This window comes from Dendrobium catenatum, unplaced genomic scaffold (genome assembly GCF_001605985.2).
Source record: "Dendrobium catenatum unplaced genomic scaffold, ASM160598v2 original_scaffold_245022, whole genome shotgun sequence".
Classification (NCBI taxonomy): domain Eukaryota; kingdom Viridiplantae; phylum Streptophyta; class Magnoliopsida; order Asparagales; family Orchidaceae; genus Dendrobium; species Dendrobium catenatum.
The window spans coordinates 281,261-305,207 of record NW_021563428.1 but is presented as its reverse complement, the minus strand read 5'-3'; the positions used below and the strand labels follow the sequence as shown (position 1 = coordinate 305,207).

Below are 23,947 nucleotides of genomic sequence, written 5' to 3'. Positions count from 1 at the left end.
TAAATATCTGTGCATTATTAAGACAAAAAGTTTACTCACTCTATCGCCGTGAATATCCTAGCCCGCAACAGTATTCATTTATCTATATAAATGATGTACAATTAATTTTGTTGTGCTATAATTATTGTGATCATACTATGATATATTAAAGTTATAGTATACAGTGTTATAATTATGTGATTGTACTAGGATATATTAAAGTTATAGCATATTGTATAATAGTTGCTATGATTTCATTCAAAGATGTCAAAATAATAATCTTATATTATACTTCTTATGAGTGAACACAATTATGTGAAAGTTATAGTCTGATGTACTATAACATATATAAATTAGTCGAATTTTATTTAAAGCTTTATTATAATATTATATAAATTTTGTTTGAATATATTCGAATCTTAGTTAAAATATTGTGAAAAACTTTTTAAAAGCAAAAATAATTTATTTCATCAGAAACTTCAGACATCGTAGCCAAACGTAAGCCACAAAATGATAGTCACTTCTTCGTCGAGGTCCCCTCCCCCTCTGCTCCTTCCCCCTCCATCGCAAAACCCCACCTGGCCACCCCCATTACTCCTCCACCTCCGACCACAACACCATCGCCGCCTCCTTCTTCTTCGTCTGGCCACTTCCTCCATCTCTCTTTTCTTCCTACGCCACATCCCGGCCGCCGCAGCCCGTGGACTCTTCCAGATGCCCCCCGCACGTCTCAGCAACCGCTACTTCCTAGTCCGCGCCGGGGAGTCCTTTTACGAGGGCATGGGCGTCCTCAATACAAACCCCGTCACCAAGACCTCCGTCGACAATGGACTCTCGCTGGAGGGCAAGCGGCAGGCGGCTCGTGCGGCGGTTGAGCTTCAGAGATTGGAGGCTTGTAGTGGGAGCTGCTGGATCTGGCCGTCTATTACACAAAGGGCGTATCAGGCTGCGGAAATCATTGCCTCCGTGAATGAAGTCGATCGCAGGTTCATTACTAGGAACTCAGCCTTGTCTTATTTCGATTTCAGACTATTGTTGATGTTAATAGTTAAATCCTAAAAGCATTTTGACAAGATATTAGTAAAATGATGATTTGCAGTCAACATAAGAAACATCACTAAGATTAATTTTTTAGACTCAATTGCAAATTGCACCAAGTGAGCCACTTCATTGGTATAAAGCTTATCTGGGAGTTAATTGCACTTAAAAATTATTTGCTAGAAGCATCAAAGATTCATAGAGGCCACAAATCACCAAAAAACACTTATTCAAATCAAGTCAACAGCTCTAATATCAATTATTAAGAGCGTGAAATATAGAGGTTTCAGTTGAGCCTCATATGCTAGCGGGTGGACACTTATTAAAGCAAAGCTTTAGTATATTGGGAACTCAATTATCATTTCACTTTTAATGTAAATTTATCCTCTATGCTCATGTGGATCGCAACACTTATTTTTGAGAACATGTTTCTTAAAATACAATCAACTATTAATTAGGTTATCTACTTTATGAGCATTTTCTTTCTATGATAAATGATAGAAGTTAAAGTCTTTGAGGATCTTTCAGCTGAAAATTTCTTCTATTTCTCGGTTTGTAGTCGAATAGTTCCTGAATATAGTTTTTTGGATGCCCGTGGGCTGGGTGCTCTTGAGGGAAGGAGCTTGGATGCTGTTTCCGAGGTGAGGGTTTATGAAGTTTATGTGGTTGTTTTGATTGGTTTCAAGAACATAGTATTCTCTAGTCTTGATTGCTGATTTGACTTTTTTATTTAGTGTGGTGATTGTGAAGCATGCTATATAAATCATCTATGAGATACTTTAGCAATGCACATCACTTGCTACAAATTAGGATGTTTGGAGAACCCTTCTAATATTAATGAAACAATCATGAAGATAAATTAGATACAAGTTGTTGATAGCTTAAAATTCTCATTGAAACCCACTTTTCTTCTTTTATGTATTTCTTGGCAATTATTCTTGTTAGTGATACACTACTATACTAAGCATATTTTATTAAATTTTCCTAGGAAATAGTTGGTTTTGTCACCATTCATTTTATTTGGAGATTAATGAAAAGAGGTATAGAATAAAACTACCTACCCTAAGAGCATAGTTATGTTATCGTTACATAAATGATTAAATTTTGGTTAACTTTTAAGACTTTTTAACTTTTTGAGATTTTTGGAGAACCAAGAACCCTACCTTGTGAAGATTTTTGCCTTATGAGGTTTATAACTTTTGAAGTTTTTGGATGGTCATATACCTTATGTGGCTTATGTTTTATCTATATCTTATGGGGCTTATGCCTTTTGATATTTTTGGTATGCATATAATTTTTAGATTTATATATTTTAAAATTTTTTGAATGATCTTATATTTTCTGAGGCTTTTATATTCTTTTATTTTTAAATGAATGTAGACCCTATCAATCACTTGCTCTTATGGAGTATTTCTAGTAAGGATTATGTCCACTACTAGCTTCCAATTGAGGCTACCTCTTGGGCGTGCATTCTCAGTCTTATAATTGAAGATGCTATTTGTCAATTTTCCTAATGAGATTTTTTGGGCATGTCTTGCAAGTGTTATTGTTAGATGCAATGAAATACTAATTATTTTAAAGAAATACTTAAAAAATACTTATTTATTTCCAATGGAAGTCAAGATTAAAAATTTAATGAAATGAGAAGCTCAATTTCAATGATACAATCTTCGAGTATGTAAGGTATATCGCCTCTTATTTAATAACTCCAATAATTTTCTTGTCATGATTGTTTTGATCTCCTCTATTTTGAGGTTGATGATATTTAAGTTGGTCTTATAAATAATGGCCAAAATATTTTTGATAAATTAGATGTTCAATCTAATCCTTTAAATGAATGTATTTTTTTATTGAATTCCTCTTACATGATGGTAGTTATAATATTGAGATTGATCTCCAGTGTATGAATTCTTTAAAAGCTTGACCACGTAGTGTTCAGAATTTTGGATCTCTATTAAGATTTTAGCGCTTGATGTATTAGTGATGTGTAATTGGGTGACTCAGACTAACTTTGGTGAGAATGATGTCTATGGTCTCTTGACTTCTCTTGTTTTTTTTAGGAGGCCAATCATGTTCATATATTGAATTCTTCCATTTGCTGAAGGATTCTTCCCATTAATGAGGAGTTGAAATGAAATGTAAAGTGTGGATACCTCCAAGAAACACACCTTATAACAACTCCAGATTCATTCTTGGGATTTGGCATGCTTTAGAAGAGAATCTTTTGAAGCACTCTTTTTAATGTTTCTCTCTCATTTTAATGAATCTCAGAAAGATGGGAGGAGTCCTTAATGATTCTTCAATTGATGATAAATTGTTCTATGAAAAGTCTAGTTAGACTGGTGAAAGCATAAATAATTTTACCCAAAAGAGAGTTGAATCATGTGCAAGCTTGTCCCTTAAGAGTTATGGGAAAAACCTAGCAAAGGGGTGCATCATTAGCATGTTGAACGTGCATAATAGTTTGTAGTTGTCAATGTGCTCATAGAGGATCATGAGTTCTATTATATGTATCAATTAAAATTAGCTTAAACCTATTGAAATAGGATGTTGGAGAATTGCATCAGTGAGGGGTGAAGATTCGTGAAAGATTTATAGGATTTGAACATAAAGTTCTTCCATCTTTTGTACATAATCCCTTAAATTTAGGCTTGGGTGTATATTCTAATCTTCTTGATTGATATATTGATTACAAGTCATTGAAAAAGTATGTGGATTGTGTTGGAAAATTTTTGCTAAGACAACATCAAATTATTACCTTCTAGAAAATTTGTGGTGGTAGACTATATGTTTAATTTTTTAATATAGGGCAAAAATTCAGCATGCACGAAAAAAATAAGTGGAGGCAAAGCATTTTTATGTGGAAAACTTAAAAAAGGAAAAAACCATAGTGCCTTAACTAATTGCAATAATTCACTATATAATGGAAGATATGAAAATTATTTCTTCCTCACAATTAATGAAAATGGGATTACATACAGTTGAGAGCCATTATCTAGTTTCTATTATAGGTATTACAAAAATCAATTGTCTACAAGCAAACGTCACAACCCAACGATGGGAATTTAGTTTAATGATCAAACGATACTAGTAGGATGACAAAAGTCTGACGATAGTGATGACGATTGTTGTATCGTTGTCAGCAATGATCACTTGAAATTGCTATGGTGTTCTTTAGCTCTCCTAGCTCTTGAATTGCCCCTTCATACAGAGCATGATGCCCTATTTATAACTTTTTTTAGGGGGGGAGGGGGGCATTTTGATAACTTTGTTCAGAATCCAATACACTCTATCGTACGTTCTGTATTGTCCCCTTGATCATAGACTGTTTATCAAATTTTAACTACCTTAATGATATCATAATCGAATGATCTTAGGCTTATTAAATTCATCTTGTTGAGCCACTCAATTTAATAATAAACATATCATATATGGAGACTATTTGGAAGTTTTCAAATATGTTTCATGTGCTTGATTGAAGCTCATTTGGAGTTGGATCGGATCATTTATGATGTTGATGGGCTTGTCTTGTCATGACATTAAGTTCAACTATAAGTTTGTTAAAATCAAAATTTGGTTGTCTTGAGATTCATATAACAAATTTTTGATGCACATGAAGGCTAATAATATATGCTTAACTTATTCCACTTGCAATAAAATGCACTCATAGAATATCTTGCCTAACCTCATTTTATGAGATTGTTCATCACAAGGATGCTCTTTTAGATGAGCAGAAGTTTATAACTTTCAAGAGGAGTTTTAGACTTCCATGCTTGTTTTGCAAAGGCCACTGGTAGCCTCTAGCATTGACGAATTCATAAAGACGAATTCATAAAGGGATTGAACAATGAATTTCCTTAGTGTTAACCTTTGCACTCTCTGATTTCTGATATCAATAAGAAGTTTGGAATTATTGAGCATTCTTGTTTTGGCTTACCCAAAGTTTCCTCCTTATCCAAATTAGCTTCCTTAATATTTCCCCATTTTTTAGTAGAACTAGCCCAACTAACTAAAATATATTATGCTTTGCTAATTGAAGAGCTGTCAAGCTGAAAGGTTGCTAGTTTTCAGAACCATATTCTAGAAAAAAATGATGATTTGCCAGCTTTCAAATTGAACAGGCTCTGTAATATCTTTTAAGTATACTTCCTTCGAAATCAATTGTCTTAAGTCAGCAACAGTAAGGGCTATGCAATGTGTCCAGCTTAGTTTCTCCCAAGTCAAGCATCTTAAATATAAAGAAATTATATCAGGGCATCCTAATGCAAATTTATATTGGCATGGATGCATTAAATGACACATCTCTTTAAAAGCACATTGTAATTTTCACATTCATCTCTTCTTCCATGCAATAAGTGGAGTTATCTATTTGTCTTCACCAACTCGAATGTAAATTAAGTTCTTCCTTAATATTTGGGGATTCAAATTCTCTTTTCCAGCTAGATTTTGTAGGTATTCTCAATAAATGGATTTCAATCCTTGTTAATTTATGTGAAGTTTAAGAAACCCCTATATTTCATAAGGAACTCATCAATCGACATCTCTAGTGAATTGTAACAAACTTTCATCCCAATAAGGAGCTATTTTGGATGTTTATGCTCAATGTTGAGATACCTTAAAAGCAACAAAGTATCCATTGCTTGTTATGCCCCTAGTTCTTATGAGTTTTGTACGTGTCTGATTCTTCTGATAGTTTTTGTTAATAACTTCTCATATGAGTAATCTAATAACTTGACCTTATCAACTTTAAATAATCCTGTAACTTCTTATTCCATTAAGAATTGAATCTTTCAGAAATGTACTAACTATCATGCCTGATGTAGAACAACATGCATGAATCGGAAACTTGCACAAAATATGTTAAGAGCAATTTCAGATTTCGATATATGTGATTAAAACGATAAAGTAAAACTAACAAATGGTTACTTCCGTTTAGGCAAAACAACACAAGGTGCTAAACGAATTCAAAACACGTAGGAAAATAAAGCATTGTATACAGAGTAGTTTTCAACTTAACCTTTGTTTAACAAGAAGATCCAAAGCAACGAGGTAGCAATTCCTACGAATACTAGTGGATGGCGATAAGTCGACACAATCTCTTGCTTATACAATTTCTCACGATGAAAGTAGAATTTGAGAGTAATGATTCAGTGAAGAAGATCACCTTCTCGGAGAAACGACGTGGATCACTATACCTTTTCGTTATTTCTTCTTCCCTTGCCTTGATCACAATGAGTAGCAAATGGTAGATGGCCTTCTCTTTGATTCCAGCGATGTTGAAAATATAATCTCCTTGGTCCCGTCCCAAATGATGGAAAAATTGAGAAGTTTTCTCTAGCAAGGAGATAGGAGAGAAGCTTCAAGCCATTTCCCAATAACCTGAAAATTATTTCAGGTTTTCCTTCTAAAAACCTGAGAAGGAAATCTCAGGTTCATGTAATAGGAGTTGAGAATTGGAGCCAAGGGTTGCAGTAGCAAATACACGTGCATAGGAGGGAGCGAGAAATGGTGGGGAGGAGATATGTGAAGGGAAGGGAATCGGGTATGGAGAAGCTGGGCCGGCAATGTAGAGGAGATAGGGAAATTCTCTCCAAAAAGAGGTTCCTGGGTGTTTGAAATTCGGCAGAGAGGGAGTAAAGAGGTTTTATTTTATTTCCAAAGGAGGCATTTGGCTTTTGGAAAGAATTCCAACGGAAGCCTTGATGAAGCCGACGGCATGCATGGCAGAGGAAGATTTTGGTGCAGGTAATTAAGGTGTCTTAATTAGGATTTGATTTAAGAAAGGCTCCTTTGGAATCCACTTGTATTTGAATTTCAAATTAAGCCCAAAACAAATACTTTCCTAAAATAGATGAATTATTTTAGGAAAGATTTTGAATTCAAATTCAAAAGGAATTTAAAATTCAAAATTATCCAAAAATAATTTTCAGTCAATTAATAAACTCAAGGGGAGAAAAGGCAGTGGGGGCCGGAGATGGGCGGGGCCGGTCGGCGGCTAGGAATTGGTGCCGGTGGCCTAGGGGCTCGGGTAAGGGGTTGGCCGTGGGTATTGTGTGGGGATGAAATGGCTCGGGTGGGTGGAGAAACCGGCGGCAAGGCGAAGTGGGTGAAGGGGTTTCGGCAAAAACAAAAAGGGAAGAAGAGAAGACAAAAATAAACCACGAACCCGGCCGTCTCCAAGGTTGGTGGGTGATGCGCCAATCTCCCTCTCCAAGGGATCTCTCCAAAACTCTCCAAGAACTCTCAAGGCTCTCAAAATCACAAGTGCAGGAAGAAATCTCAATAATCATTCATTAAACCTCCAAAGTACAAGAAGAAGGCTATAAGTAGCCTAATACAATGCCATAAAATAAAAGACTAAAATACCCTCGAGGGGCTACAAGACTCAATCCCTCAAGCAAGGGTACAAAAGGAAAAATGCAGAAATAAAAATACATGAAAATAAAATGATCATACTAAAATCAGAAATACATCGGGTAAATCGTGGCAGTAGATCTACGGCCACGTCGACGGTAGACTTTCCAACTAATGTCCTCATCAATGCCTCTCATCATTCACAAATATGGACATGATTCAAGTTCTCAGAGAAAATAAACCCCTTTTAGTCTAATTAATTTACCTCACTAATTTTTGTTTTTTTTATTGTTTAAACTATTTGAATCCAAGTTTAATAACAAATTAATTGGCTTTTGCCAATTTCGGGTGGATTGTATTTGTTTCATGGCTTTCTTTCCTCCATGAATGTTGCCCTAGAAGATTCGAATGTGTTGTTGGATGAAAGTTATCTACAATTTTTTGTTGTTGGTGGTGATGTTTGATTTAAATCGAATATGAGTAATGAGGTATAAGACCAAATATTGGTTATGTGGTGATTGTTGTTGCATTTACAATTATGATGATGCTTGATTCATAACTTCATGCAATTTGCCTAAATTATATACCTTTCCATCTTTTTTTTATTTTTGCATAGCAGTTAATTTACTTTTCCATTATTACAACATGAAACATACTTACATCTTTATCATGAATTTTCAGGTGTATGAATTCGATGAAGTTTCACCAAACAATAAACCACCTCCCATTACAGATGGAACGCCAAATGAAAGTGTTTCGGATGTCTTTGTTCGTGTGACACAACTGATGTCAATTTTAGAAACTCAATATTCTGAACAAACCATTGTTATCATATCTCCAGATTCAGATAATTTGTCGATATTGCAAGCTGGATTAACAGGAGTTGACCTTCGCAGGTATTGTAATCATAATTTTAAGCTTCCCCGACATTTCCTAGCAATTTGTTATTTTAGTGGTCACACACTCTTCTTTATAAGTTTGAATAACCACCCAATTGAATTATGCATACTAGTTTTTCTTTGGATTGCTTTCTTATTAATCAAAGCGAAAAATAGCCTACATTTTGTTAGCATGAAAGGTGCAACACATGCAGATTTTAATCTACCAAGATTATTAGACCTATCAAGACAAAAAGTTCAAAAAACAGTTAAATATAGTGTTCAAAAAGATCCCATTTAGTTTTAGCACTTGAAAAGTTTTTTCCAATATTTTATTGTCCTAGTTTTGCAAACTCCCAACTAGACACTTTAGTTTAAGTGTATACGTTTTTGAAGTTTGCTTCTACATAGAGTACAACGAAGAGCTCATTTGGTTCTCGCTAGATTTTTTTTAAAACTCTTGATACTATTTCTAATGTAATAATTTCATTGTCCCACACAAAGCAAGTAAAAACAAAGTCATTATGTTCTAAAAAAAACATAATGTCTTATTACAAACAATGAAATCGCCCTAAGAAAGTAAAAATGTAATCAATTTAAAAAGAAAAGCATATAATTCAAGATGCTTGGATAAAATTTTCTAGTTCCAAGCTCATTGTGAATTGTTTAGCTTGACTGGTATCCATTACTTTTAGCAATTGATTTCTTTTTTCTATTTTGCATACAGGCACTGGGATCTATCATTCAAGCCTGGGGAGGTTCGAATGGTGGATCCTGAAAGCATCCCCACTTACAAAATGCCAGCATCAGCTGTTTACAAGTGTATGAATCCCCCAAGTTGTACATGATCTTGGACAAGTTGCAATCTAAGGAATACCTTTGTTCTTCTCTTTATCTACACATGTAATTGTGCATCTTATTGTAATCAAACGAGGTATTATTTTAGTCAAATTAAGACATCCTGCTAACTTCTTTTTAAACCTTCAATTACAAAATGTATCTAACTCAGTCTATTTTATTTGGGTTTTCTTTTTTGTTACCATTTTTTCCTAAGCAATGCCATGGGCTAACATTTATGTGACAAACCTCTACACCTTAACCTATTTGTGCACTCAATATTTATATAAAAAAATGTTATTCATGCACGGCAAGTCAGCATCTCCAAGTTTTGAACACATGCTCATACATTTAGAGTGCGTTTGGGACGGCGTTGCTGCTGCTGTGCTATATAAAAAGCATTGCACTAATCGCGTCAGAAGCGGTTACAAATATTTCTGCTTCCCCACGCATCTTTGCGTGATCAGACCCTATCTCCCACGGTCCGCTGCTTTCCTCGGTATCGAAGGTAAAAATGACGTAAATGCCAACTTCGTGGGAGAGTGCGATCATTTTCGCGATACCCACGCCCTCATCTCCACTACGGTGGCTCCCCTCACGGCATTCTCATCATAAAAGTCATTGACATACGATTTTCATAGAGGTCATTGGTCATCGCAATCCCTATCCTCCTCCTCGTCTCCACCATAGTCATCCACTCGCTGGCCCTCTTTTGTTCTACAGTCAGCAGCATTGCAACCTTCAGCCTCGCCAAAAGCCTGCTTCTTTCAGTTGTCCTCTGTTTCTCTCTAGAACCAGTTCCCATTTCACCACAACATCAACCATAAGTTACTGCTCTCCAAGAATCTGCCTTCTGTTGTTCTTTTCAGCCGCAAGAAACCCGCCAACTGTGCTAGTTTTTATTTTTTCCGCAGCAAACATTCTTCCACATTTTACGTCAACTCCTTCCACCGCAGTAATTTTGTTTTTCCTGCCTTTTTTCAGCCACAAGAATCACCTTCACCTTCATTCCAGCCGCAGTTTTGCTCCAGGCGCACCATATCTTCAAGAAGGATCCATTGGAAGTCTTGCTGCCTATCAAGAACCTGCTTTTTCATACAGCAGAACCTCCACACCAGTATTTTCTTCTTTTTCCCATACATCCTACTATTCAGTTGCCGTCTCCAATACTTGAGAGCTTCACTGTCATCCCTCTTCAACATCAACAATCTTCATGCAGTAAGGATTTGCTATTCCTTCATTTCAATATCCATAAAAATGTATTTACAGACTTGGAAACTTGTTATTCTTATGGTTTTATGTTTTTCATCTTATACCAATATATTTGTTTATGTTATGAGCTTTAACATAGCTTTCTAGTACATCCTTCAGGAAATACTGGTGTGCCTTACATAAGATCTAGCAAAAGTTCCATCTGCTTAAACCAAACAATCAGACTTCATTTTTTTGCATATTGTATCCTCTATAGAAAGTAAACTCTGCCAATTAAGATCTCAAACTATGCATATAAGCAACTAGCATTCAAAAGGAACATAACAACAAATTTTATACGGCATAATAATGGCATAGTTTGATGAGGAAACATGCTTCATTTCTTCTTTATCATTTGGAGCATTCAACACTTTTATAATACAATATATGGCTGATACGTCATCAAAAAATTATCTTGTTCGGACACAAATCTAGATGCAAAATCAAGTTGGAAACTTCCAAAATTAAAATTGGGACCATCCGAACTCCGATTTAGCAAACTTATAGTCGAACTGAGCGTCTGGGAAATACGAAGCCAACGACACCAAAATCGACTCAATCCGAGTCCAAATGGATCCAAACTAAGGGTCTGAAGCGCTGTTGGAGGGTTCGAACCACAATTTGGATTATCAAACGATTTCCAAACATGACATGCTTATAGTTGAATCGAGTGTCTTGACAAGATGAATCTAACGAGCTCAAGATCATTGAATTCCGACATCACAAAGACCTTCAAATGTCTAATGAACGGTCCACGATCAACGGATTCAATATTGGTCGTCCATCCTACCACTCCTCATTTACTCTTGATCTCTCACCTATTTATGGGTCATGCCACTCCATAAATGTATAAATAGACCCCTCATTCCTCTTGAGGAGGGGGCTCCAAGCAAGAGAGCAAGAGAGAGATCGGAGATCACTCTTGACTCCTCACTCCTCGACCACCGTCTTAATTCCGTCGAACCATCACCTGAGGCCCTGAGCTATGCTGGACCACCACTTGAGGCCTTGAGTTCTGCCGGACCACCTCTTGAGGCTCTGAGCTCTGTGGACCACCACTTAAGGCCCTCACCTTTGTCGGACCACCGCCTGACATCGGTTCTCTGCCGAACCACCACCTGAGCTCCGCTGGACAACCACTTGAGGTCCTGGGTTCTGCCGTACCACCACCTGAGGCACGGGCTTCTCCCAAACCACCACGTAACGATAGGACTTCCGTCGTACCACCACCTAAGGCCCGAACTTCTGCCGGACCACCACCTAAGACCCGAACTTCTGTCGAACCACCGCTTGATGCATGGAGTTCTATCGAAGTACCGCTTTACTACTATGGTCTTTCGGACCCTTGTCTCCTGTCTACTACTATCATTTCGACCTCTGTCGCCTACTATGACCATTCCTACCTCCATCACCAGACAACAGTCTTTCTGACCCCAGTCTCCTGCCAAATATGATCTTTCGGACTCCTGTCTCTTGCCGACTACGGTCCTTCCAACCTCTGTCACATACTCTGGTTCTTCCGACCTCCATCACCAGACAACGGTCTTTTCGATCTCTATCCTATCGATTATGGTCGTGTCGACCAAACAAACATGTCTATGTTGATTATTGTAACTCTCACCATGTAATGCACTCTATACGATGTACATTTGTAACATCAAGCCAAGGCCTTCTTCCAAGGAAGGGCCTTATTTGTAATTGACTACAAATACTAGTGGATTCATTCAAACTAGGCCAGGCCCTGTGGTTTTCCCCCTTTTTAGGGGTTTTCATGTAAAAACTTTGATGTCTCTTTTGAACGCTGCACCCTCTCTCTTATCTGCTTGTGTGCTAGATCTTCGTACAATACTAAGACATTAAACTATATATTTCTCTACCACCGTGAATATTCCAGGACGCAACAATGACTATCAAACATGCTGGAAATTTCTAGTAATTCTTTTCCACCTCAGAGTTATTTCACAGGAAAACTTTGCTTATTTTTTACAAATTTAAAGCTCTACGTTTAAATTTTGCATTTCATTTAAGTTTTCAAACTTCTGCAATCAATTTAATAAGAAAAGAGGGTATTTGCTTTGTCATTGATTTATATAAAGAGGCAGATAAATTATATTTTTCTGTTAATTTCTTCCAACGAAAAAAGTGTTAATGAAGTTTCAGATTACAACTGTCAGTAAGATTTTTTAATAATTTTCAAAGCACCATTGACTTGTATATGTTAGAAACTTCTTTGATATCATTCAATTGGATCGAGGATAGTCCTTGAGAAGGCCACGATCATTTAGTTCTTAGAACTCAAAATAAATATTTAAAAATAAAAAATAGTTATTATATTAGAATGATAATTTGACTCTTAATATTCAAATCATTTAGTTTTTTATATAAATTTATTCTCATCTAAATATATATAAGGGTATCAAAGTAATTTATGCTTATAAAGCTAGAGCACAACAGATACACAGTTAAACTTCCCAAATAAAATATATTGTTTTTTATACGGCAACTTCAAAAAGCAACTTTCTGTACATCAACTTCACAACCTGCTTTACCGATAGCTGCAGCCGTTCCAAACTGACCCTTAGACTACTAATGATTTGCTTTAATAAATTTATTGTAACGAATGAGGCTTGTTTGACAAAGTTCAATTTCAGATTTCTAACCTCTCTTTTTCGTCATACCAACAAAGTCTTAAATTATAGTATGAATTCTTTTTGGAACTTTATTAGTGTTAATACTTGAACACAATGTTTGGAGTTATATATATAATAGCCAGATTATTCAGTGCCAGAATGCTGGATGTAGAAATTTGGGATGCCTGAAAGTTGCAAGGGGGATCACCATACATTGATTATTATACATTTAGAGAGAAAAAGCCTCATGATGATTTTTTGGATCTCATTTTATATTGCATATAAATGATTTGGAAAGAACAATAAATGTGGCTCAACCATTCATATGAGTTTTTAATATATACAAATCCATAAAATAATATAAACAATATTAAGCAAAATTTACTAAGTGTTTGGTTGAAATACAAAGGGGTGTTAAGTATTTCAAGTGCAGAGGCTTTACAAATTTTGATGTTTTGTTGGAATACAAAGTAGATCAAAGTAAAGTAAATGTAGTGTAAATCATTTTAGTTTATTTTTAAGTAAATAAAACCTGCCCAGTTTTAAGCCAGAACAGTTTACACCACAATTTCATTTGATCAACGCCCACCATCGCTACCATCCTTCAGCCGCCGCTGCCACCTATAATGTTGGCAACCACCACCGCAACCCTCTACTGGCGACCACCACTGTCGGCCACCACCAGCACGGCAGATTGACCCCATCGCCGACCACTTCCACTACCGGCTACCACCACTATTGGACACCACCATCAGCTAACACACCCGCCGATCTCCGCCACCACCTGCCTCCAACAACCACCACCAACTACCCGCCCCCCACCACCCAATCTCACACAGCTGTTAGTTACCATCCACCACCACACCTGCCCACCGGCACCACCAATGCCACTACTGTCTCCACCATTGCCACTACTATTGCCGACCAAACACAATCACCGACCACCATGCCATCCGAATACACGATCCACCTGCCACCAAACCGACAACCACCACGGTCCACCTCACCCTCTGATTGCCACTATTTTTAACTTACACTGCATTCATCAATTTCAACAAAAAAAAATCATTCACTTGTACAAATTACATTATAAAAAACTCCAAAGTTTTCCTTTTTATAATCCCATTACTTTTACACTACTATTATTATTATAGTTTGCATTCTTTTTTAGCTTAACTAAACAACCCCTAAGTATATAAAGACTAAATAAATAATTGAAATTCTCAGAATCATGACAACATATACTAACATATTGTATTTAAACTATTGTTAATTAATTTTTTCAATTATAAATATTTTTTAGTTAATAGTAATTTATTATTTTATTATATACTTTAAAAAATAATTTTTATCTATTTATTAATGACAATTATCTAACATAAATAATTTATGGATAAAAAATATAATGTTGAATTATTATATAATCTATAGGTCTAAATTATATATATAATAATAACATTGATAATTTAATTGATATTTAAATTTATGTTCAATATTTTAATTAAATTTAGTTAATAAATGAATAAATTATAAGATCAAACATTTAAAATTTAAAATTTAAAATTGCATATGATATTATTTATGTATGAATTTAATTTAATTTTCATCATAAATTTATATTATTACGTAATTATTACATCATCATTAGTTCATTTATATTTATTTAAATAAATTTAATATTAATTATATCATCTAGTTCAACCCCAATCTTACCATTAAATCTTGAACCTCTCCTTCTTTCGATTATATGTCCAGTTCTATATTTTGCAACCTTGAAGTTCAGAGCTAGTGATAGGGTGTGGCTAGTAAATGGAGCATAAAGGAGTGAATTGAGGGTGACATAAGAGAGAGGTGGTTGTGCTCGAGTCGATGGCTAAATCACAATGAAAAGGGTTGAAAAGGTGGATTTTGGTCCTCCTATCCATCGAGGTACACTAGAAAGTACTCACATCCTGTGGCCATACAAATGAAGTGGGTAGGCCCATGAATTAGCTAATGATTTAGGGGGTTGGCTAATGAGTTTGATGAGTTTGATGGGTTGGACGAAGATATTGCTTATAGTCTTGTTAGTTGTCTAGTTGACTATGTTAGAAGTGGGCTGATAGGTTGAATTCAAGAGGGTGGCCAAATTATCAATAGATTGGATATGGTTCAATGGTTCACAAAATGGCCATAGCATCTTCATGTTAGGATAAATCATTGGAGAGTGTAGGCTTATATTTTGAAATATTATATGTATTTGAATTATTAAAATGTCTTGGAATGATGTGACCTAACCATAAGCAAGTTGGAAGAGGAGGTCAACAATACACAGGTAATTTTCATCATTAACTTCATCATTAGATGTTTTGTCTTGATTTACAGAGGTGGTAGGTACTCCTTGGAAGATGCAAAAGGTGTTACTGTGCAAATTAGAATTTTGTTTCCTTCTGTCATCTACAAGATGTTGTGCATCGTGATTTAAGCCAAATGGAATTTCTCTCTTTTTTATGGGAAAATTAGCAACTTTTTGAAATCATACAAAGTCTATTTTTTTTCTTATAATAGAGATATTTCTTTTATTATTATATGTTGCATATGCTTTTCTTCTAGACTTCCTTGTAGAACTTTCTTTTTAATTATTTTTGTAGAATGTCCTGGTTCATATAATGTAGCATTATCACTTAATAAGGATAAATTCCTAAAAAATGTGTCTGCCTGTGGAAATTTTGAATGTCTTATACAACAAATCTAAAGATAAATCTTGATTCTATAAAAGTGGAAAGTTGGTTTTCCAATCAGAGTAGTTAAGGGTCGGTTTGGGATGGCTTCACTGCTGCTTTGCTGTATAAAAAGCTGTGAAATGATAGTTTGGGACATTGCAGCATAACCGAGTAAATTTTTGCGGCCCATGCTGCTGACCGTGACCTTTGACTGGCTCCCGCGGTTCGCTGCTTTCCGCGGTTTCGAACGACAGAAATGTCGTAAATGCCCACTTGTGCGACAATTCTCTTTATCATTTCCGATCTCCCTCATGGTCGGCAATATCATCTCCTGACCATGCCACTACAGTTTCTGTAGCACAGGCAGTGGTGGCCGGCGACGGCGCAAAAGATGGCGTAATATATTAGGAAACAAGTCTATCAACTGATCTCTTTCCCTATTTCAGTTTTCTCATCATTTCTTTGTGTTTTATCTTCGAATGTCTTCCGACCTAAATTTGGCATTTGTATTGAGGAAGTCCATCGACAGACAAACAAGAACAAGTTGCTGCATCTTCTTCTGTTAGGGCCACCTAGGACGGAGAAGACGTCAACGATCCTGGTTCTGGCACAGAAGCTCTAGGGGGAAACTCAATATTTCTTGTATTGTTTATGCTAGGTTTAATTGGACAAGATTGATTTATTTTCGTCTCCTTTTTTGAATTAGTTGAGGAGATTTGTTATTCATACACGTATTTGGAGTGAGCAAGGGAGATGAAGGTAATTTAATTTTACTTTCTCCTCTATCTTTGACATCCTTCTCTTGGTTTTGTAGAATGGAATATACAATGATTGCCTTTTTCTACCCCTAAATGAATGATTTTTGCCTATTATTGTTTGTCTGGCAATTAAGGAGTGGACCAAGCCAGTCGTCATATTTATTTCCTGCTAAGCTCATTCATGCATGAGCTGAAACCTTTACTTAGCTTAAACTTGAAGCCAATTTTTACAACCTACAGGTTTTTTTAAGCTAAACTTGGTTTTTATGTAACATTGCCAACACTCTAAAAGAAGATATTCTTTTTTTAGGAAAAAAAAGGTCAAGTATAATTGTCTCATAAATTTAAATTTTGTAATTTGTGATACAATTGAACATAACCACAAAATTGGGATCATGTGTATTCTCATCTAAAGCAAATACTCATGACAATGTAGATTTGATGGATCAGGTAGTTTGTTTGATTTGACTGAATTAGATCTATGTATTGTTGACGTTCCATGATGAAATTTGCAAGACCTACCTACACCCACCTGTCAGTAAGTTAGTAACTTAAATTTTGAAGAGGATTGTTGCTTAGATTTTTTTTGTTTATAATTCTGTAGCTAGCATCTACTGGGCATCTATCCACATTCTCCTTGCTATTTCTTTAAAGATAATTTATGTTATAAGCATTTTTCCCCTATTGGAGTTGAAACAAATCTCAAGGTTCTTGTATTATTGACAAACATTCAAACTTAACATGAGTTATTTTTTTGGGGATGATCAATGTTTTGGAGTAGATTTGTTGAGGATTTTTTGGGGATGATCAATGTTTTGTTAGAAGCAGATAAAAAGTCCAGCTCGTAAATTTGTGAGTTTTTTTTTTTGGATGATCAATGTTTTGGAGGATTTGTGCATCCGTTGTTAGTCGTCAATCCACTTTGAATTGTTGAGATTGATTCCAATTGTTTGTTTTGATTTTTAAAGCATTGACTTTTGAGAAGAAATCTGAACTATTCAAAGTGTATTGAATGCTGGGATTTTGTTATTTGACCTCTCAAATTATCCTGTTAATTATAAAAGATTTGAATTCGTGATATATCATACTCATTGTCGCAATCAAATACTCCTTTGGGCAATATTTTAATGGTTTGCTTTATAGTTTCAAACCACATTTTGAAGATGCCAAGAAACATATCCAACAATTTGCTTAACATACAATTGCATCACATTTCTCATCAAAATTACAATCTGCCTTTAGCCTGGTGTGAGCCAAAAGCTTAGAAGAGAATGAGAGTATTGTAAATTGAAGCCAGCCTTGCTTTTCTACCAAATTTTGTTCAATTTCATTGGGCATCATATGTTTTGTATCACCTATGTACATTTATCACTTCAACCTTAAAATCAGAAATGTGGATACTTTCAGTAATGAAAAACAATCAAGTTTTATTAGTGTTATAGTCGTCTATGTTCTATTGTTTTGGTTTTATGGGAAAGTCTTTGGTTGACTGTGAGATATTGCGAGCTTCTGTCATATCAATGGTATTGACATTTATGTTATTTTAAGAGTTAATTTCTTTTGATGTATGTTATTAGAATTTAGTTTTGAAAATGAATTTCATTGCAGTAAATTTCAATGATATTAATTTGTTGTATGAACGTATTTCATGACAATTTAGTTTTACTATCTATTCAAATTATGGATACTTTTGAATTTGATACCATTTTATTATAATTGTTAATAAAAGTAATATTTTATTCCAACTTTTCTTAATTTTTGGTTAGCAGTAAGCACATTATTACTTAGTGTAAAAAATATTTTTGAAGCCTTCTTAGGTTTTTTTCTCAACTTCATAGAAGTGAAAATAAAATGTAACTTATTTTATTCAAATTTTATCAAAAGCATTAACATTAAGGCATGGAATAATTATTACTTAGCTTTTAAAATCGTAATTATAATTTTTATTTTATCATTGGTTTTTTTACGGCTTACAATTTTTTTATTAAAAATTTATATTTTACAACAACATTAAAAAATATTTTTTGATAGCATCTTTAATATATATAAAAAATTGTATCAAATTAAGGGATATAATTTTGATTTAGAACTGTTATTTGGTTTTCACATACATTTTAAAAAAATTATCTTTTAAAAAAATTTCTTTCATCTCAATATTTATAAAGGTATGAATGTATTTTGTTCATGCATAGTTGTAGCACAGCAGCTCCACAGTTATACTATCCAAACAAAATATAAGGATTTATATACAGCAACTTCAGAAAGCAACTTTATGTACAATAATGTCACAACCAGCTTTACCGACAGTTGCAGCCGTCCCAAACGCACCCTAAATTACTTTTCCTATATCAACTTGACACTTAACTTTATAAAATGCTCCATTCATAACAAACAGACTCTTAATTATATGTATATTTCAAATATTTACTTTATATATATAATCATTGGGTAATTATTATCTATTATTCTTACTATTAGTTATAATATTTTTGAAGGAGTTGGTAAATAATTTTAATTATGCCTCAATTTTCATAATAAAATTAATCAATTAAAATTTTGTTTGGGATAGCTTTAAAATTGCTCTTATTTCTCAGCTATAGTTTTAAAATTATGTTTTGAAAAATAAAATTTTAAAGACAAAATTTCAAATATATATTATTTTTTACTAATTATTTTTTCTTAAAAAATGGTAAAAAAGTATTTTAAATGAAGCCTAAATAAGCATGATAATAAATACTTTAATAATCATTCATAAAGCTTGCAAGCACATCAATGAGAGAAGTACTAATAGAACTTTATAGTATTTTTTAGTTAATCTTATTGATCTTTTAGCAGACTTTTCTATAAATCTTGGTATCACAATACTTTCCTTGTAATTCATTTAAAGTTACTAAATTATATAAATTTATTTGAATAAAATAAAGATTAATAAAATTTAAAGATCAATTTTCTTATATTGATTATTGTATTTTTTAAAAAATTCATTAATAATTTTGATGGCTAATGAAAAAAAATATATACAAAGGAAATTGAAAATATCATGTAAATGAAGAATTAAATTTATAAAATAATTTTTAATAAAAATAAAAAAAATAAATTCATATATTTAATAGGATCATTTGAGAAATATCTTAAGGATTAAACATCAAATCATAATGATTATATATTAAATATAAATTAAGAAGAACTAAGAAATTAATTAATGGAGAGTTATGGACGATCATGATTTAACTCAAATAAATGGATGTTATATCATCGTTGATTGATATGCTAGTCCTGAATATAACTTATTTAGCATTACTCAATTAGGGAAGTAATTATTCTAATAAAAATCTGTCATATTGACATGCTTAAAATTTCAATTTATTTTTATTTTTTACACATAAAAATAAAAACTCAATTATACCCTCTTTCATAAAGGGATTTAGTATAGTTTTTTTTTAATGTATTTAACTCTTATTTTTAATTAGATGCACGTTTGTTTCAATAAGAGATTTTTTTTTTTAATTTTTTTTGTAAAATTTAAAAATATTATTAACTATTGTTATCTATTATTCTTCTTAATAAATAATAACTATCAAGTATTAAAAATTACTCTTATCTTCTACCTGTTCAAACTTTCCCTTTCTAACGCCGCCGGTGAGAAGCAGAAGGCTCGGATGATTCAAATTTCGATCAGCACTCCAAGCCCGACGGATCAGGAGAAGGATTCAAATTTCCATCGGCACTCAAAGCCCGACGAAAGATTAGGAGATTTCTCTATACGTGTAAAGCAGGAAATGAGTTTGCAAATGAAAGCTCTTTCCTTCACCTGTAATCAGTTCACTCCGCCTATTTCGCGCGCGCTCCTTCCGCTTGGACTGAGTATGGAGCTTCCTCTTCTTCTTCACCTATTTCGCGCTTGCTACTTCCGCATCGAGGCTTCCTTCCGCATCGAGGCTTTTTCTTTACCTATTTCTTCTGTAATCGAGCATCTTCTCCAGTTTCACCGAAGTTCTACCTTCGCCTCTCCTTACTTCCCAAAATGGCCACCGCCGCTGATTCTGCTTGCGCCGTCACAATGATCGGGCTGCTTCATGCATTTCGGAAATACATTCATAAGCCTCCAGCCACGTTACCCTCTTCTCCGAAAAATTTGCTTCAGCCTCCAGTCAAGTTACCCTGCTCTCCATTTCATCCTTCTAGCATTTATTTCAATTCTCCCACCTCCAAATATCCTTTCTTTCCCATTGCTGTCCGACCCTTGATCACTAACCTAAACCCCTCTTCCATTACTATCCCACCCAAGGCTAAACATGGATCATCCCGCAAGGTGAATATCAGATGCAGATTCGGTGGTAAGCTCATGCCACGCCTTAGCGACGGTGCTCTACACTACGTGGGCGGACGAACGCGTATAACAGACTTCCGCCGAGATTTGACACTACAGGAGCTTTACTGCAAAATGGAAGAAATCTATGGCGGACCTGCTAACATATGCTACAAGCTTCCTGATCAAAACCTTGACAGACTCGTCTCCATCTCAACTGCAGAAGATTTGAAAAATATGTTGAACAAGTATGACTACCTCAAAAAGACCGCTAAATGTGGATACCCGAGACTTCATATCTTCCTCTTCCCCTTGTCAAATAGGGAGAATTCTTTGGCTGACGTCAATGATGCGGCTTGCAATAACAGTGGGCTGAGTTGCATCGAGGAAGTCAATGGAGCTACTAAGGCTCATGGATTCAAAACATACAAGAATGATGACCAAAAAGCCGCCACCTCCATGTTGCATGTAGATGACAAAGGTGACAGAAGCGGTATGTCTCCTATCATTTTATTCTTCTATTATTGCTTTGGTTTCTTTCAACTCATCATTAATTGACTTTTTAGGGAATGAAAATACTTCCGTGCCAGAGCATCAGAGTTTTTTGGCTCATTCAAATATTAATGATGAAATAAATGGGATCCCTCAAATAATCAATCCGCCGAATGATGCGCTTTATGTTTTACCAACTTATGAAGAGCCTCGGCAAATTCATTACACTACACCCTCTTCTTCTGCTATGGCCCATGAACCTCAACCGGTAAATATGATTACTCTTTCTCAAAACTCTTATACACCGTTTCCTTATTCACATGCTAAAACAGTGACAAAACTTTCATTTAATAAAATCTCATAAAATGTAATTCTTATTTAGTATGTATTATTCATGTACTTAGACATTTTATGCAACTTTTGTAAATCCTTTGAAGCCTCGCCATGTGTGTTTTTTGCAGCAAAATCATCAATTGTATGGAGAATATTTGTCTGGGATATCCAATTCGAACTCAATCTTCCAAAATCAGGATCCTCTGAATGTTCCTGGTCCCTCGAACATTGATTCATATTTTGGGCATTTTAGACATACACGAGGTTTGCAAATTTCTTTATAAGAGTAATAAGTTTCAAATATCAATGCCCAATTATTATTATTATTATTAACTTAAATACAATTATACTGATAATTTTTTTTATGTTTTACCAACTTATGAAGAGCCGCGTCAGATTCATTACATTACACCATTTTCTTTTGCTATGGCCAATGTGCCTCAATCGGTAAATATGATTACTCTTTCTCAAAACGCTTATACACTTTTTCCTTATTCACATGCTAAAACAATGACAAAACTTTAATTTCACAAATTCTCATAAAATGTAATTCTTATTTAGTATGTATTATTCATGTACTTAGACATTTTATGCAACTATTGTAAATCCTCTGAAGCCCATCATATGTGTTCTTTGCAGCAAAATCATCAATTGTTTGGAGAAGTTTTTCCTGAGATATCTGATACAAACTCAATCTTTCAAAATCAGGATCCTTGGAATGTTCCTGGTCCCTCGAACATTGATTCATATTTTGGGCATTTTAGACATACACGAGGTTTGCAAATTTCTTTATAAGAGTAATAAGTCTCAAATATCAATATCCAATTATTATTATTATTAACTTGAATATAATTATACTGATAATTTTTTTTTTATTTTTGGTTATTAAGACATAGGCACTTATGAAGCAGATGAAGATCTTCGTAATATTGTTGAATTAGTTGAATCAGTGATTCAATCCCCTTGAGGTTTGTGTCTTCACTCTTTTATTTTGATCAAATGAATCTAGTACAATATTATTTTATTTGATTATGATATATATAGACAACTCGAGTTTCACAATGCTTCTATACTAGTTTACCAAAAAGTTGAGGTGATACATTTTGTTTTTTAAAAATTAGTTTCTTCAGTTTATCTAGACAACAAGAATCTAACATTTATTTTATATTTTATTAAATCATAATTGTGTAAGTGGAATATTAGTTGGTTTGATTGAATTTTTCATTGACCTTTCGCAGCAAGTGTTAAGCAGGATATCGCCATGATTTGGTTTAAATCCATCCAAGTAGTTTTTGTAACCTTAATCTTATCATCTCATGTAATCCTCTTTTCACCTTATTACATGATAAATTGTGGATTTGATAATTTCTTTTGGTGCCTAGATTTAATGCAATTTAGCTTTTCTGACTTCTCTCTCTTTTTTTTCCCTCTCAACCTGTCTTTCCTGTCGTTTACAAGTGGTTGACGTCTTTTGTTTTTCTTTAATTTATATATCGTTTGGTCAAAATTGAATTGTTCATGTAATTTTCTATATTATTAGAGGTCCTCATTCTCTTCAGCTATGTTTCTCAGGTTCACTAACAAGCAACTCCCAGAGGTCATGTTGCTGGAATACTTACAAGGTATCTATTTGCTCAACAGATATAGAAATTCTATCCGACAGTGAAATGAAATAATACCCATCTTTATCTTTTGTTGGCATTTTATTTCGTTAGATGACATAGTTATGCATTTAATGCATCTTGTTTGCTCATATTCTTCCTGACAATGGAATACATCCACAATCTCAGGTTCTTTCCATTACATCCCACTCCCATGTCCATGCCCACAACTAGTTTGATCTAAGCTATCTTGAAATTCCAGGACCCAACTCCATAGCTGTTGCTTCAAACCAGAACTTAAGATTATGGGGAATTTCATTCAAATAATCCAATGCTAGCAATATATATGTTTGTTCAACTGCAAAATCAAGCGTGTCACAGTAGCAATTCCTCTAAAACTCTTGCATAGATCACTTAGCTTAAACAAGTTTGGTCCATACTTATTTTGGGTTATTTATATGACTTTCCTAATCAATATTTTGAAGAGTATTTATTCTGGTAAGCTTTTAAAGGTCATTTTAAGCTTTTCATTTTGAATGTTGTTATTGTTAGTGATTCTGTGACAAATGGATTTGGATTAATCGCAGTGGTGTAGAGCTCTTCCAAACCATTTTTATTCACTTAAGCCTAATGATAGACTCCCAATTCGGTCGTCTTAGAAAAGGCTGTCTAATGTCGTCATTGAAAGGACTATTATGAGGCCTTGAGTAATTCAAGATCAGATTTTTATGCACAACAGAAAATCCTTTCCCTTTATTCTTTCTTGATTTGAAAAAAAAAGGCAG

At 34.3% G+C, this 23,947-nt stretch overlaps 2 protein-coding genes and 1 long non-coding RNA gene across 5 annotated transcripts in view; all 3 read left to right on the top strand.

Moving 5' to 3' along the window:
• LOC110095751 overlaps positions 1 to 23,947 on the top strand; it is an 84,692-nt gene that overhangs the window by 55,306 nt on the left and 5,439 nt on the right. The window lies entirely within an intron of this gene.
• LOC110095718 lies at positions 468 to 9,229 on the top strand. Of its 2 annotated transcripts, none has more exons than XM_028692628.1 (4): positions 468 to 965; positions 1,577 to 1,658; positions 8,053 to 8,267; positions 8,999 to 9,229. In XM_028692628.1, the coding sequence occupies exons 1-4, from the start codon at positions 490 to 492 to the stop codon at positions 9,075 to 9,077; spliced, it is 852 nt and encodes a 283-aa protein (XP_028548461.1). In that variant the 5' UTR covers positions 468 to 489; the 3' UTR covers positions 9,078 to 9,229. The 2 variants fall into 2 exon arrangements, with proteins under 2 accessions (XP_028548461.1, XP_020677027.2); XM_020821368.2 differs by having other exon boundaries at positions 8,977 to 9,229.
• On the top strand, positions 20,047 to 22,592 carry LOC110095725. Its single transcript, XM_028692629.1, has 5 exons — positions 20,047 to 21,496; positions 21,690 to 21,825; positions 21,947 to 22,008; positions 22,201 to 22,336; positions 22,452 to 22,592. Exons 1-5 carry the CDS (start codon positions 21,209 to 21,211, stop codon positions 22,526 to 22,528), a joined length of 699 nt encoding a protein of 232 aa, XP_028548462.1. The 5' UTR covers positions 20,047 to 21,208; the 3' UTR covers positions 22,529 to 22,592.

Coding starts and splice junctions, on each gene's coding strand:
- LOC110095725 (XM_028692629.1), top strand. CDS start 21,209: ATGACAAAGGTGACAGAAGCGGTATGTCTCCTATCATTTTATTCTTCT. Junction 21,497..21,689: donor TGGCCCATGAACCTCAACCG/GTAAATATGATT, acceptor TGTTTTTTGCAG/CAAAATCATCAATTGTATGG. Junction 21,826..21,946: donor GCATTTTAGACATACACGAG/GTTTGCAAATTT, acceptor CAACTTATGAAG/AGCCGCGTCAGATTCATTAC.
- LOC110095718 (XM_020821368.2), top strand. CDS start 490: ATGATAGTCACTTCTTCGTCGAGGTCCCCTCCCCCTCTGCTCCTTCCC. Junction 966..1,576: donor GTGAATGAAGTCGATCGCAG/GTTCATTACTAG, acceptor CTCGGTTTGTAG/TCGAATAGTTCCTGAATATA. Junction 8,268..8,976: donor ACAGGAGTTGACCTTCGCAG/GTATTGTAATCA, acceptor TTTTGCATACAG/GCACTGGGATCTATCATTCA.